Source organism: Diaphorina citri, unplaced genomic scaffold, assembly GCF_000475195.1.
Source record: "Diaphorina citri unplaced genomic scaffold, Diaci psyllid genome assembly version 1.1 scaffold33, whole genome shotgun sequence".
Taxonomy (NCBI): domain Eukaryota; kingdom Metazoa; phylum Arthropoda; class Insecta; order Hemiptera; family Psyllidae; genus Diaphorina; species Diaphorina citri.
Window position 1 is genome coordinate 295,712 of NW_007377470.1, and position 16,582 is coordinate 312,293.

Below are 16,582 nucleotides of genomic sequence, written 5' to 3' on the forward strand. Positions count from 1 at the left end.
AATTCAATTAGCAAATAAAAAGCCCTGAGCTAGCCAGCTTATAAACACACCGTACTCGTACATGGGTATAATGCAATTTTGCATTGGGGTATTAGCACATGGTTGGAGAATATTTAGAATATTAAATTTCTCAACGTCTTCAGTTTTATTAGGCTGATAATTAAATTAGCAAATAAAAAAGCCCTGAGCTAGCCAGCTTATAAACACACCGTACTCGTACATGGGTATAATGCAATTTTGCATTGGGGTATTAGCACATGGTTAGTTAAAGTTGATTTTTTTGGTTCCGTCTCAAAAGTGGAACACAATTTTTTCGAGGTTTGAAGGTAGGTTAGTGCACGCATTGACCATTGTGCTAAAATTTAATGCCCTGTGTACCTAAAAAAGAAGAAAAAAAAACATGCTTCTAATTAACAAAGATTACGTAACCTGTTCCAAACCTTCGACATTTTTTGAGCTTATACTAATCAGTAGCTCCGCTGAAATTTGCATATTTCCTCTTTTTTTCTTGGTTTAAAATTTAATGGGAGCAAGTTCACGGATTGAGCTCATGATCTCTTCTGTCTTATCTTTCAGTTCTTTCTTATACTGTCTTGGTAGATATAGTGGTTAGCGCGTTTGCCTTTTAAATGGGATGGAGTGGGTTTGAATCCCAAAAGAGGCGATGAATTTTATTCCCCACCGTTTCATATGAAGACAAAAATAGTCCAAATCTGGACTTGAACTACTCCATTAATTGGACCTTGTTCGTCTCATACTTTGTAGAGTTTGGCCTTCAAAATCACGCTCTACCAATATTTTTCTTTTCTTTTTACTTTCCTTATTCCCTAACAAATTTCATTATTCTATCACCAGGTAAATGTGTGATTGAACAAACTTCTTGCTTTTCAGTCCAGTTCAAACATTACAACAAAGTTTGATCTACAATTCACGCAGATAAAAAATTGGACCAAATATAAAATTGGGGAGAAGGGGTGACCATAAGACCTGAGGTTAACGGCGTTTGCCTTTTAAATGGGATGGAGTGGGTTTGAAAGAGGCGATGAATTTTATTCCCTACCGTTTCATATGAAGACAAAAATAGTCCAAATCTGGACTTGAACTACTCCATTAATTGGACCTTATTCGTCTCATACTTTGTAGAGTTTGGCCTTCAAAATCACACTCTGCCAATATTTTTCTTTTCTTTTTACTTTCCTTATTCCCTAACAAATTTTATTCTTCTACCACCAGGTAAACGAATGATCAAACAAACTTCTTGCTTTTCAGTCCAGTTCAAACATTACATCAAAGTTTGATCTACAATTCACGCAGATAAAAAATTGGACCAAATATAAAATTGGGGAGAAGGGGTGACCATAAGACCTGAGGTTAACTTTAGAGTTCACCTAGTGGACACTTGGTACAATTGGTACAGTAGACGGTCGAGATTAGACAATATTTTACTCGGAATATGAAGTTCTATGGAACCAGTTCTACATGTCGCAAAACAAAGTAACTGTTTCCAATGTGCTTGCATACTTCTCTGGGCAATATAGACGCTGTGATGTTGTATATATCTGTATTAAATGTAGGCTTGAAATTGTGTAGTTCTCTTCTAGCTATATAGTATGTTCAATAAAAGTTGACTGTCGGCGCGACAAAGTAGTGCTAACTTCACACAGTTGTTTGTACTTCTCTCCTAGCTTTACGATATTACAGAACGCTCAATAAAAGTCGACCGCAGGCAAACTAAAGTAGTGCTAAGTTCACACATATTAAGACCACTCCCATGCACTGGGGAGTTCACAACTTGGGACTGCTTACCGCAAAATGAACTTCCAATATTGTGATAAACCTCGCGGAAATAATCAGGTGTGGTATGTCTATCATAAAAGCCATTGTGTTGGCTACAGTCAGATTAACTTGATTAACCTTTACAGAATAATATGATACCTCTCTAGTTTCTATTGTCTGGATGGGACTAAGAAGTCCGTTTCCCATTTTTTATGAGAGCAGTTCCAAGTCCTTAAATGGAGTTTAAACTCATTTTGTGGACCCGACCATAAGAGTACAGAGTGTTAAGTAAGTAATCTGATAGTTAATTATTCAAGAATGGAACTGAATGATGAACTAAACTGAACGGTGTTAACTTGATGAACAGCCTGTATGCAGGTCTACGTCTGAGATTGACTTACATAATCGACAGAACATTGCAGACGGCGTTAGCTCCACTACAGTACGTTCGAAAAAGATCGCTGCAGTTACTCTTACTGTTCAATGTGTTAAACATTGACGCTATTCGTAGCTATAGAAGAGGGGTTTTACCCAAACAAGTTTTGGTCTAAAAAGTTGATTTTTATGTACATGCATTCTATGTATTTGTAGTTTGTACAATTTTTTGTTTTACCACTGTTTACCCCGGTGAATTTCCGGCACCGGAATTTGGGCAGATCCCCTGTATTCTCAGAGTTTTTTTTTTTTTTTTCTGGTGCCATCATCTTCAATCCTGGCTTTACCAGTGAATTCGCTGAAACGTTACCAAAATCCGAAGAAAATAATAAAATAAAGCAATAAAATTAAGACATGAACTTGAAATTTACCCGCCGGAAGCAAAGAGGTGAGAGTGGCCATTAAAATATCAAACCGCTAAATTCAATTCCAAACCTTGGCTCAAATACTGGCCAATAAAAGAAGACATCTTCGGTATAACTGTACTAATGTAATTACCAGAACTCTTGCTGGCAGATCAGAATGATTCAATGGCCATTAAAATCGAGCTTAAATAGTAGTTTTTTAAAGTTCATTTTGGTCCTCAAGAACTTGGGAGATTCCTATTAAATTTAGGCACCTGAAATTCAGTATTCAGATAGCTTGTATTAAAACGATTACAATTTACTATGAACAAAGAAATTGGTGTGTAGATTGGTTCAAATGTTTGCATTTCTCGCAAAGAATCTAGTTATTGTATTCGCGAATCGCAATTAAAGAGCCATTATTTGGGTTTAAATGTACCCTGGCTTGTCAGATTTAATGCCATTAGACAACCAGTGAAGAAATCATCCGCGATAGATGACTGCTAAAGTGGCGGTTCCCACTTTTTTCCACTAAAGGTGACATGGCCAATTCCACTCTTCTCTCGCCGGAGATGACCAACATTCTATCTCGCATTGATGACGTCATGTCTTATAATCAAATGGACTCGAGTTCATGTCTACAGCGCGCTGTGTGTTCCTACATTCAATCGGTGAATGATCGGGTCAAATCTGGTGACGTCACTAGTATGGATGCTGTTCTGGATTCTACTTTCAGGTAAACAAGACCTTGTTTAGACTGCGAGAGTAAAGGGACTTTTCAGTCCTATGCTGGCAGCATAAACAAGGTATATTCTATTCTATTCTAAACATAAGCTAAGGGACGAGATCAAGCTGAGATAATCAATATTATCAATCAGCCAAACAAAATGAAACAATGTTTAAAATGCTGTATTCTGATTGGTAGATTAACTTTGACCATTGATTATCTCAAAGTGTGGTCCTGGGCCCAAGTGTCCACTGGCCAATGACAATAAATATTGGACAAGTTATCTTGTGCAAGAGATTTCCTGTGACTCTCTGTATGTAAACACTCGGCTTTTTCCACTGAAATTAACACTAAATCCCCAATTTTCATCAAGTCATATTGTTTGTAAGTAATCATTCTGTGTTATGCCAAGCCAACAGAAAATGATTTTCACAAACAACACACTTCTGACACAAAGTCTTTTGACATAACTACTGAGCAGATCTCCCTTGCAATTCAAGCTACTTGGTAAGATATCACTCCTAACTCAAGGGGACAATAAATGAACCTGGGTTTTATTTCTTCATTTTCAGCAATTCTATAGTGAGCTTTATCATAGACGGCTCGAGATTCAAGTCGGCAGTTATGATTGGCAAGAAAGGAGAAAATTGTGCTGATGCCTATCCAAAGTGTCCATTGTTTGAAGACTCAATAGCATCTGGACTCAAAAAGATTCTGTTTGGATAGCAAAGGACCATACCAGTAGATTGGTTTAGGTAGCTGGACTAGTTAGTATGTGCTATGTACCTACACTATTCCTATTTATTGTAGTAATATAATAGACTTTCAAGTGTTCAATTTTTAAGTGGCAGTCTTTTTTTACTCAAGATCATAAAACTGTGCACTTGGAGAATGGAGAAAAAATGGGACTTGTGTTTCTTTTTTTAGCGATGAAAATTGTACTGTAAAATTTACAAGTATTTCAATTATTTTTTTCTTAATCTTAAGTATAGGCATTAAGTAGATATACATATGTATTTACAAATATTAAATTTAAATTATTTACTTGCTACATCAATTATTTCATTTCTTTGATATTTATAAAAAAAAAAAAAAAACATTTTTTATTTTTATAATAAAAATAAAAAAAAACATTACCCACTAAGTACTTATTATAAAACACATAGAAACATGCACATGAAAAAGATTCATTCTTAATTCCCTTTAGAAAAGGAGTCAAAATAAAATATGGGATTTGAACCCACAATAGTTTGATAATGGCTAACACACCCATTGTTCAAACACCATTTAATCCCAAAAGACAAACACATACATTCCACATTCAACTTACATCAGGAGACAGATTTGGACAAAGTCTGATGTTAACAAATGATCCACATCAACGTTTTGCTTTCTCCGCTTGCAGTATTTGAATTTTTTTCTCCAGAAGGACACAGGCTTGCTCAATTTCGTAATTCTTACTCACAAGACCCACCCAGTCTGCTTCTAGTTTCTTTAACTGTTCACCTCCTTTGATCTGCATCACCTTTCTCTCCCAATTGATTTCTTGAATTTCCTTCCTGCAAAAAAGTTGAGTAAAGAATTTTAGTCATCCTGTGACTGCATAAAGGTTTTCAGTACTCAAATCAACAGTAACTTGAGGGTACTTAGAAACAACCTATTTTTTTTTTTTTTTTTTTTTTTTTTTTTTTCTCATTATCACATAAAGGACTGACATAATATAATGTACTTGAAACGAAATTGACAAGCCAACATTTTGCCACTGGGGGCAATTGAGATTCTCACCTCAATTGAATTAATTTACTTTGAGCTTGAGATACACAGTTGACTAAAGTTTGTAGATACTCTTTCCACGTCTCTGGTCCATATTCTAACATCAGCTGCAAGTTAACTATTCTTGTAGACTGATGTTCTAACTGTGACATGGAATTCTCCACACACTCTGTCCAGGCTGCAATGTCAGACATTTTCCCAGTAGGGGGCTGCGGCAACTTGTATCGGATCATACTGAGGGGCTCCATTGGTAGACGTTGTTGAATACGTTCAAAGTCTTTACGCATTATTTCTGTTTCAAACTTGTTAATGTCCAGAGGAGGAATATGTTCCAAATAGTTTTTGGTGGGACGGTATCTCCTGGTTTCTTCCTCAACCATTGCCAAAGCCTGAAAATGATATTGTCATATAAGTTGAAGTTGCATCAATATTATTACATGGACAAACAAAACCAAACCTTTTTTTTTTTTCTGAGGGTATAATATGAAATTCAAAAAGGTGGATTACCAAGTTGAAAAATTTCTAACTGAGGACTGATTGTAGGTTCTACTGAGGGTATAATATGAAATTCAAAAAGGTGGATTACCAAGTTGAAAAATTTCTAACTGAGGACTGATTGTAGGTTCTAGACTTCTGGAGGGATTATAGTATGGTTTCCAGAGGTAACTTAAAGATGAAAATAATAGGGTCTCATACTTACAGCTTCTCTGACACCTGGATCATCATACCCCTGATCTATGTAAGGCAGGGCATCCACCAACACCTCTCCAGCCATGAGGAACACGTTTTAGGTCGTTGAAGAGTCAAATTCTAAAGCTCTTTACAAGGAAAATAGGAAATCCGAAATTTGGAAAATCCGACAACCGACTTTTCCTTTTTATTAATCAGGTAAATTCAAATTTTCGCGGTTCAAGAACACAGAGTTTGTTGAAGATTCCACAGTGGGGGGGGGTTTATTGTCAATATGTCAATAATCTCTGATGTTTTACATTATATACGAGCATGTAAGGATCAAAATTTTACTAAATTTATTGAAGAACCAGAAAAATTCTCAATCGTATGAGGTCTAGGTTACCTCTGACCATTAGCGCCAAAACTCGATTTTGAAAACCCGTAGGTACCAGGAATAATAATCCATAATCTCTCGCTAATAGAAAGTAAAAAAAAAATGACAAAGTGCCAATTATATTCATTTATTTGCACAACAGAATGGCTTAGAACTATTATGAGTACGGCAGAGGTTTAGAACGCGATGATTTATTACGTAAGTTCAACACCCTAGCTTCATTTTTTAACACGAGTAACTTTTAAGAGTTTTAACACAATCTGTTTACTAAATTCTGCAAATTTTGTTCTTTCCGTAGCGAAGTAGGTAACTAAAAATCCGAAGTGTTGGGTTGTATTGAATGGACCTTAAAAAGTTACAGTCTTCAATCAAGTATTTAAAATCTTAAGTCCCATTTCCTAATTCAGCATGAGCCGGAAAAAAATATCCACGAGTAACTTCTGACAAAACCGTGCTCTTTTGGAACATCAATTTTTGGAAAATCAAATTCCATAATGGATATTCAGACTGCTCATTCATCAATAGCCATGGGAGACCTAGAATTTCTTAGGTGGCAAAGTCTTCACCTATCTGTGATTGATCACACCTAATTCTTTTCTCTGAGAGTTTGCTTCAAAGCAAACACGTAGTGAAAAATGATGCTCATTATAAGTTCAGTATAAACCAAAGTTCTTTTCAATAAATAATGCCAGCAAATGTGCAAGGTAGTTTTAACCCTGGTTAGCCTTAAGTTTGCAAAAATAGGTGTCTTTAAAACGGAAAAATGTGATAAGTCGCCAGCCATCGATCGACGAGGTGGATCTATGTTGTCGAGGCAATGTGCACAGTTTCAGTCGACATCGACGGACAGCCGTCGACTATGTGTGGACGCAGATGTAGCGTGATGATCGAACATTCCGTGGTGATAGGAAAATCCCGATCTAGGTGGAAGACCACGGCCCACAGCTTTAGAATCAAAAGTTCACCACATGAGTGTGATTGAAGCTCCACAAAACAATCTGCAAAGTTCCTCTTCGAACATCTCTCGCGAGACCCTATACTTGGGTTAACATCCGTATAACGGCGGTCAGTATATTCCATAGTAAATGAGAGCTTTTAGGTAGTTATCATACGAAATGTTTGGCTTATGATAAGGAAATACAGTGTTTTTACCGAGTACCTATTTATATCAGTAGAATTGATGCTCGCGTTTGGCTATGGGAAAATAAAATGGCGGAAGAAAGAACAAAAGAATGTGGCTAAATGAACATCAGGACAAGACTGAAAAGCCCCCTTTGGCCTAGCAGTCAAAAGTATGAGTATGAAATTGGACATTTTTCATGCATCATTGAGCTGAAGACCAAAGTGCCTTTCAAAAGAGAGTGAACATATGGTTTAGTAATGTCAAGCTATCAGCGGATTAAATTCGTTGCACATCTTTGCTAAAATGTTTTTCATGCATCATTGAGCTGAAGATCAAAGTGCCTTTCAAAAGAGAGTGAACATATGGTTTAGTAATGTCAAGCTATCAGCGGATTAAATTCGTTGCACATCTTTGTTAAAATGGTTTTATTGTCAGAGATAATTTACTATTTATTTTATCGATTTATTGAACATGTATGGAGTACCTAAATTTCAAAACATGTACGAGACACTACGTAAAACTTGGTACGAGTAAGCACAAATATAGAACAAATACAAAGTAAAGTTCATTTTGGTCCTCAAGAACTTGGGAGATTCCTATTAAATTTAGGCACCTGAAATTTAGTATGCAGATAGCTTGTATTAAAACGAGTACAATTTACTATGAACAAAGAAATTGGTGTGTAGATTGGTTCAAATGTTTGCATTTCTCGCAAAGAATCTAGATATTGTATTCGCGAATCGCAATTAAAGAGCCATTATTTGCGTTTAAATGTACCCTGGCTTGTCAGATTTAATGCCATTAGACAACCAGTGAAGAAATCATCCGCGATAGATGACTGCTAAAGTGGCGGTATGCAAAGTGCAAACGTCAAGACAGAAACGCCGTCCATAATCACATCACGATGCTTATAAATATCAAAATGGCGACGTACAATTTCCTCAGTCCCTCTGGTTACTTCTTTAATCTTCATTCCAAAATCTAAATTTCGAGTATCTTTCTGTTACACAAACTGTTTTTAGAAAAAGTCTTCGAATCTACGTAACATAAAATCTACATGGTGATAATAGTATTCCTTAAAACACTTGTAAGACGGAGCACGATTAGATCTATAAATTTACATTTGAAGAAACAATTCATCAGGAACTCTTTTGGACACGGAATTAATCCGTCTAGTGACTGCCACTACATTTTTGATCGTTTACAAGTCTACAAATCGGAAAGCTCGAAGCATGATGTAAGGACGACCTATCAAATAATAACAAAATGGTTACACAATTTCTCCAAGCATCTACAAGACTACCGTAGTCCGATGAATATTCATGTGAAATACATGGGTATACAAAGAGAATCATGACGCTGGCTGACAACTGATTGTTTTTTCTTCAATATTTATAAGTCTGTCTAGTCGTGAAGCTCTGATGTCTTCAAAATCAATTTTCGAGTCTATTTACCCGTACGAGTACTTCCTTGTTTGTGAATTTCTCACATAGCTCATCAGGTGAAGTAAGGTCAATTTCTGTGCTATCTCCAGCTTTCTTGAAAAATCAAAAGTCCGGATCTGACATGAACTGATCTACTCACTATGCGTGATTTTCCGTAATCCATTCCTACAGAGTTTTGGTCTTTTTATGATCTGGCACAATTGGCACATCCACCAATTTAGGCACTGTTTGCGATACCCTTATCAAAACCAAGTTGATATCATTATTCAGGTAGGCAAATTAGTTTTACTGGTTCAACGTAAAACTATGTCTTCATTTTCTTAATTGAATACCAAGTCGGTTTGGTGTCAAATGAAAGTTTCCTCTGTGCCTATTGTGATAAATTTTATGTATTTTATCTCAATTTAGCGAGTCATTTCACTTGTTCGTGAAGTAACAATCGTTCGTCTGAATGGGTGACTTCTTAATTATTTTATGGTTCAGTGCCTAAGTGATCATAATATTTTTAGAGACTGCACTGTTGCTCAATGCGGTCCTATAGAACACTCACCTGCCAGAGAGAGAGAGAGAGAGAGAGAGAGAGAGAGAGAGAGAGAGAGAGAGAGAGAGAGAGAGAGAGAGAGAGATGTGAATATAGCCAAACTGCCAAAGTTTGTTGAAATAGGGTCCAATGTAGGCCGATTTTGTAAGAAAAAGCCTTAAAAAAACATTTTTAAAAAAAAAGAACTATTGCAGTCTGAATTGCAAAATTCGAGGTATAACTGCAAAGTGATAATCGTAATTCTCTGAAGGGTATCTCTTTAAAAGTTCTTCCAACAGAAAAGTATACAGGAAAATCAAAAGTATACTCGTAGGTACAAGATCTTTTCGCTGTTTTATGTACTTGCTTCGAAGTTCTCGATACTATTCAATTTGGGCACCTGTTGATACTCTCGTAGCTAGTGCTCATCAAATAAAACTGGAGGTTCAGAAATTTGAAATATTTCTGACCAACAATAGAAGTGGCATCCAAATTGAAACTGTAAAGACCCGACGCAGACTGAACGTGAGTGAATGAGAAGAAAAAAAGTATAAACCAAAGTTCTTTTCAATAAATAATGCCAGCAAATGTGCAAGGTAGTTTTAACCCTGGTTAGTCTTAAGTTTGCAAAAATAGGTGTCCTTACAACGGAAAAATGTGATAAGTCGCCAGCCATCGATCGACGAGGTGGATCTATGTTGTCGACGCAATGTGCACAGTTTCAGTCGACATCGACGGACGGCCGTCGATTATGTGTGGACGCAGATGTAGCGTGATGATCGAACATTCCGTGGTGATAGGAAAATCCCGATCTAGGTGAAAACCACGGCCCACAGCTTTAGAATCAAAAGTTCACCACATAAGTGTGATTGAAGCTCCACAAAACAATCTACAAAGTTCCTCTTCGAACATCTCTCGCGAGACCCTATACTTGGGTTAACATCCGTATAACGGCGGTCAGTATATTCCATAGTAAATGAATAACTCTCTACCAGCTTCCAATGAATGACAAAGTGACATCAACACAGAAAACGAGTCTGTGTTATAATGGAAGGAGGAAAAATGGAACTCGTGTTTTCTAGGAATTTTCAACTCTGTGATGGGAAACACATCTGTGGCGAGCTGGCGAGTTCATTGGCCAATGGGGTTTTAATGAAATTGTTTTTATGTTTTAAACAATGGTATATTAAGGAAAAAAATCGCATCTACACGCTTTGATGTGATTAACCCGTTCAGGACGATGTTTTTGCCTGTCGATATGAATATGATATTACATTCGGAACGGAGATGTTTTTGCCTGCAGCTGTGACAATGTGATAATGATGTTACATTCGGAAATTCTGTGCTACAAGGGTTAAATCGCATCTACACGCTTTGATGTGATTAACCCGTTCAGGACGATGTTTTTGCCTGTCGATATGAATATGATGTTACATTCGGAACGGAGATGTTTTTGCCTGCAGCTGTGACAATGTGATAATGATGTTACATTCGGAAATTCTGTGCTACAAGGGTTAACATCCATGGGAAAACCTTGTCAATATTATTGAGCTTTAATCTCATGAAAGGAAAACATGATGAAAATACGAATGGAGCCTGGATCTGTTCTGACTAGTTTATTTAATAGATTGGAAGGCCTGCTAGATTTATAAACCGAAATTTTCAGACTCACTTGTCATTGTCAAGAGTCTTTTTTTTTGCTTCCAATAATGCGCTTTAACTCTGGAATACCAGGTCGCTCACGCCGTAAGAGTCTTTTCTTATAAGTTTAAGCATAGTAAAGTTCTGACTCTACTGACTCAGAAGATAGCTGTGTCGGTCGATGCAATTGTTTTCCTGGAGGTAGGCCATAAATTTACTCCGACATTTTTCGCATTTTTCAAACTTTGATCTTGAAACTGGACGCATATTTCTAATGGTGGTCTGAAAAAAAGAAGAAGAATTTCATAAAGTACAACACATAAAATATAATTCCTCTTCATACCAAATGCTCAGATATTGCAAAATTATTTTTGCAGTACCTGAGCATTAGGAATAGGCACCTATTTTGCTGATCTCGAAGAATTTTCCACTTGATAAGACTTCAGATTGTAAACTTCTCTACTTTTTGTTGTACTGACGTTTAAAACCCAGCATCTAAATTGAAAGTATTTTGGGTCTTTTCTTGCTCATTCAATGGGAGAGTGTATCCTACTCTGTAGTTTGAGTACCAAACACGCTAAGTTTAAATTAGGACTTTAGTGGTTTCTAACCTAGACTCAAGCCTATGAATTTTGATGTTTCATCAGTTTACGTTGGGCTTTTAGTAGGTAGATGTTTTATTTAGAAATTTTTGTTACTTTTCAATCTTGAGTCTAGGTTAGAAACCACTAAAGTCCTAATTTAAACTTAGCGTGTTTGGTACTCAAACTACAGAGTAGGATACACTCTCCCATTGAATGAGCAAGAAAAGACCCAAAATACTTTCAATTTAGATGCTGGGTTTTAAACGTCAGTACAACCAAAAGTAGATTAAAGTTTATATTGTACTCTTAAGAGACAAGCTATATGGCCAAATTAAACCAAAAATAGTAGAACAGAGTATTTGCTTATTGATTTCCTATTGATCTTTCTTCCTGTTGAAGCAAAAATAAAATTCACAGAAGATGCGTTTTTCATTTTCGCTATTTTGGTGGATGTGCATCTTTTCCTTTCAGACAGTTTCAGGAGGTTGTGTTTCTTACTTTTCAGATAATTTCAGAGGATGTGCCAGTTTTACTTTCCCTCTTTTGTTTTAGCCACCTTGTATTTTGTTATCTACGTCATTAAGGAGGAATAGGTAGCTAGGATCAACAAGCAAAGCTTTTAGATTTTGTTCAGAATTTTATTAGTCCACGTAACCATTATGGTAATAATTGTAGTAGAATACGAGTAGCATGGTAACTCTCTACGTATTTACGTCTTCCAATAAAACTCAGCTTTAGGTTGGTCTATTTTTTCCAACTTTTAGCCAATCGTAAGAAGTAAAGTAATTAAATTCAGACATAAATCGAACTTTCACGTGAAATTTTTAGTAATGTTGGGAGCTAAAAGTATATCCGTCATAATTCCATTTCGTAAAGTCACAATTCGTTTAATGGGCATCACAGTAGCCATGGTGGTTTTTATAGAAAACCAATCAACAAAGATATTACTAATATAATCATGTACAAATGGAAGATTAAATACAAATTAAGCATTGTTCATGAACCTAAGGATAACTAGTTAGACCTAATGAAAAAAGATATCCTATCATTAGGAAGTCAACACCTTGAAACATCCTGTATACCTTAATTTCTACATGAGTCACCCTGTACTCTCATTTCCACATTTTTATCTTTGCGATCTGATCATTATTGAGGTTATCTATCAAAATATTGCATAGAGAATTTTTTTCACCTTCACCGTATGATGTCAAAAATTAACACTCATAGTACATACTAACGTCTACTCGTACAGTACCTACTGCTGGCTTTGACTGTTATTTAATACTTTCTCATTTTTATAGAAAGTGTTATTGCGAGAATTAATTTGAGATTCGAGATAGGAGTCTTTTGAGAGGTCTCCTCTTGGTCGGGTGCTCACAAAGTTTAGTGGTCAACTCTGATGAAATTTAATTATGATCACAAACACACCGCTTGTAGTGAACAAGTTTTGGTTCAATTATTTGCAATGAGAATATTGTCCGTGGCTGTGGTACGATGGAAAACAATTTAAAATTACTGTGGATTTTGTGTTCGTGATGTAAAAGTTCACAAATTAATTTTCACGAAAAAATTTAAAGAAAACTATCAGGTGCGTACATTGTTGGCTACCTACTTGACCACTATTATGTAAATGAGTGATCTATAGATAGCATCACTTCAATTTGAGCAACCTCTTCCTTCTGTATTAGCAGCATCAATAAATTATTGTCATTTCAACCATAAATTAGTATTTGTTTCTCTGGCTACCTACTTGACCACTATTATGTAAATGTGTGATCTATAGATAGTATCACTTCAATTTGAGCAACCTCTTCCTTCTGTATTAGCAGCATCAATAAATTATTGTCATTTCAACCATAAATTAGTATTTGTTTCTCTTTAATTGGTACTAAGGTCCCTTACCTTGGCTTTGGTTCTCACCCCTTGAAGAAAAATGTGATTTTTTTTTTTTCAAGAGATCAACAATCAAATGAAGTGTATGCAGAATGTTACAATGATGTCATTGATGCTATAAAATCAAACCAATATGAATTAGGTGGGAGTTGGCATTTGCGCTTCTTTCTTAAATGTGAATTTTTTTTCAAGAGATCAACAATCAAATGAAATGTATGCAGAATGTTACAATGATGTCATTGATGCTATAAAATCAAACCAATATGAATTAGGTGGGAGTTGGCATTTGCGCTTCTTTCTTTTTACTTTTTTGTGTGCGAACTATCTACCAAGCTCAGTGATGGCGTCGGCCTCGATTTTTATGGCTTTTAGCCAAACATATATAGTGTCATAATAAGTGGTACATCTGTAATATTCTGCTCATATTGCCCAAAGCTTTACTAAATCTCCAGTTCAAGAGTATTTTAGGATTTAGATAATACGAAGTCTCATACGAGTATGTCTGATTGGAAGAGTAATCCTACCAGTCCAAGTAATTGATAGGAATTTATGATTACTTATTGCGATATCTAATTACTGTCCTTACATCTTTATCCTAGGTTTGGAAGCCTGAGGCGGTATCTTACATACATCTTCAGAGCATTGTCATTGGCTATTTCAATGACACGTCCCACGGTATATCGCTACTTCTAATTGCTTCATACGTCCCTTTGCCATGAGTAACACTCCTGCTAATTGCTGTTTTATCCCCGACTTCTGAATATTGGACTTGCTCCGTTTTACTATCAGTGTCGAGATCATTTTCTTATACAATGATTACATGTTCTATATTTTAAAAGTCGCTATAAATAAATTTCTGTATACCTCAGATCAGAATAGCCTCCGGGGTAGGAAACAACCTAGATCTACTTTAAATTTTACGTACATGCACGTTCAATTGTATACAGTTTAACCTCTTCTATCCTATTGATGTTCAATGATCAGAACTGGTTTATTCCTTATCGGAGTCAATATCAAATTGATCTTAAAATACAAACTTCCTGCCTGGGAAGGTCAGAATTTCGGTAGTAAAAGATGCTTGCGTAACTAGCTTTGTTTCTGACAAGGCATTTACATTGAAATGTTCGTGCTTAAAACCATTTTCTGCTCAGAATATGATGAGGGATAACGTCAGACATAAATCGAACTTTCACGTGAAATTTTTAGTAATGTTCGGAGCTAAAAGTATATCCGTCATAATTCCATTTCGTAAAGTCACAATTCGTTTAATGGGCATCACAGTAGCCATGGTGGTTTTTATAGCTTCCTGCCTGGGAAGGTCAGAATTTCGGTAGTAAAAGATGCTTACGTAACTAGCTTTGTTTCTGACAAGGCATTTACATTGAAATGTTCGTGCTTAAAACCATTTTCTGCTCAGAATATGATGAGGGATAACAGCCACTGAAAACTCTCTGAAAATCAAACCTTTGATATCCCTCCAAAATGGAGTATGAACTTTTTTCCCCATCGTAATCTTGATTTTTTCCAAAACGATCAAAGGTTAATATTTAATTAATCCTTAAAAAAGACCAATCTGGTCTTCCTCTCCAGGTTACTGGCTGAAACATTGACACTGAAGAGCTCAGAATATCTATACCTACTTATCAATATTACTAGTATATCTAAAACTTCAAAGTCTAAAGCAATAGCCAATAAGGCTTGCCATCCATGTTATGTTTTGTCTGAACAGATGTACATTTGCAAGCAAATCCGTAACGTGCTTGGCAGGCCAAACAAAGCAGAGGAGCCTGTGGAAAAATGAAGCAAAAACTTTTTTCCAGCAGAACACGAATTGACAATGGATGTCTACGTTAACGAATATAATGATATTCTTAAAATATGCATTTTGGATATTAACATCAGATTCCTGAATGTCGGGTAATGCGACTATAAGCCAGACATGAGACAAGATCAATTTATAGCAGGTATTCCAATATTAATGAGGACGTCAAGACAGAAACGCCGTCCATAATCACATCATGATGCTTATAAATATCAAAATGGCGACGTTCAATTTCCTCAGTCCCTCTGGTTACTTCTTTAATCTTCATTCCAAAATCCAAATTTCGAGTATCTTTCTGTTACACAAACTGTTTTTAGAAAAAGTCTTCGAAACTACGTAACATAAAATCTACATGGTGATAATAGTATTCCTTAAAACACTTGTAAGACGGAGCACGATTAGATCTATAAATTTACATTTTACAGCTCGCTCCACTGTCTGCAAATAAATAAAGTAGCTTGTGACGTAGTTTAGGTCCATTTAAGTTTATAAATTGACATTTCGGTCTCTAAATTTATAGCATTACATCATTTTTTGGCTGGCGTCAGAAAAGCGGCAAAAAACGATTCTTTTCATACTGCCTAACTACCTGTGACATCAATTCCTAATGTTCCCAACTCTTTACTGCTTTACACTTATGTTTTATATGCTAACTGATGTAAGTTTAGTAAACATACACCCACATGTTAAAGTACATGTTAAAATCTTCCTCACCCCAGCTATGCTTGAGGCTAAAAAGTGTTAAACACACACAATTTGTTGAAGATTCCACAGTGGGGGGGTTTATTGTCAATATGTCAATAATCTCTGATGTTTTACATAATATACGAGCATGTAAGGATCAAAATTTTACTAAATTTATTGAAGAACCAGAAAAATTCTCATTCGTATGAGGTCTAGGTTACCTCTGACCATTAGCGCCAAAACTCGATTTTGAAAACCCGTAGGTACCAGGAATAATAATCCATAATCTCTCGCTAATAGAAAGTAAAAAAAATGACAAAGTGCCAATTATATTCATTTATTTGCACAACAGAATGGCTTAGAACTATTATGAGTACGGCAGAGGTTTAGAACGCGATGATTTATTACGTAAGTTCAACACCCTAGCTTCATTTTTTAACACGAGTAACTTTTAAGAGTTTTAACACAATCTGTTTACTAAATTCTGCACATTTTGTTCTTTCCATAGCGAAGTAGGTAACTAAAAATCCGAAGTGTTGGGTTGTATTGAATGGACCTTAAAAAGTTACAGAGTCTTCAATCAAGTATTTAAAATCTTAAGTCCCATTTCCTAATTCAGCATGAGCCGGAAAAAAATATCCACGAGTAACTTCTGACAAAACCGTGCTCTTTTGGAACATCAATTTTTGGAAAATCAAATTCCATAATGGATATTCAGACTGCTCATTCATCAATAGCCATGGGAGACC

General features: G+C 35.9%; 3 protein-coding genes across 3 annotated transcripts in view; 2 read left to right on the forward strand and 1 right to left on the reverse strand.

Annotated features, from left to right (window-relative positions):
• The window catches only part of LOC103511514 (A disintegrin and metalloproteinase with thrombospondin motifs 18), a 77,416-nt gene that overhangs the window by 15,726 nt on the left and 45,108 nt on the right, over positions 1–16,582 (forward strand). The window lies entirely within an intron of this gene.
• LOC103511503 lies at positions 3,096–4,679 on the forward strand. The gene is made up of 2 exons (XM_017445055.2): positions 3,096–3,291; positions 3,855–4,679. The coding sequence occupies exons 1-2, from the start codon at positions 3,098–3,100 to the stop codon at positions 4,006–4,008; spliced, it is 348 nt and encodes a 115-aa protein (XP_017300544.1). The 5' UTR covers positions 3,096–3,097; the 3' UTR covers positions 4,009–4,679.
• LOC103511436 (pre-mRNA-splicing factor SPF27) lies at positions 4,420–5,932 on the reverse strand. Its single transcript, XM_008476162.3, has 3 exons — positions 5,756–5,932; positions 5,068–5,444; positions 4,420–4,841 (listed from the first exon to the last, which is right to left on the reverse strand). The coding sequence occupies exons 1-3, from the start codon at positions 5,828–5,830 to the stop codon at positions 4,661–4,663; spliced, it is 633 nt and encodes a 210-aa protein (XP_008474384.1). The 5' UTR covers positions 5,831–5,932; the 3' UTR covers positions 4,420–4,660.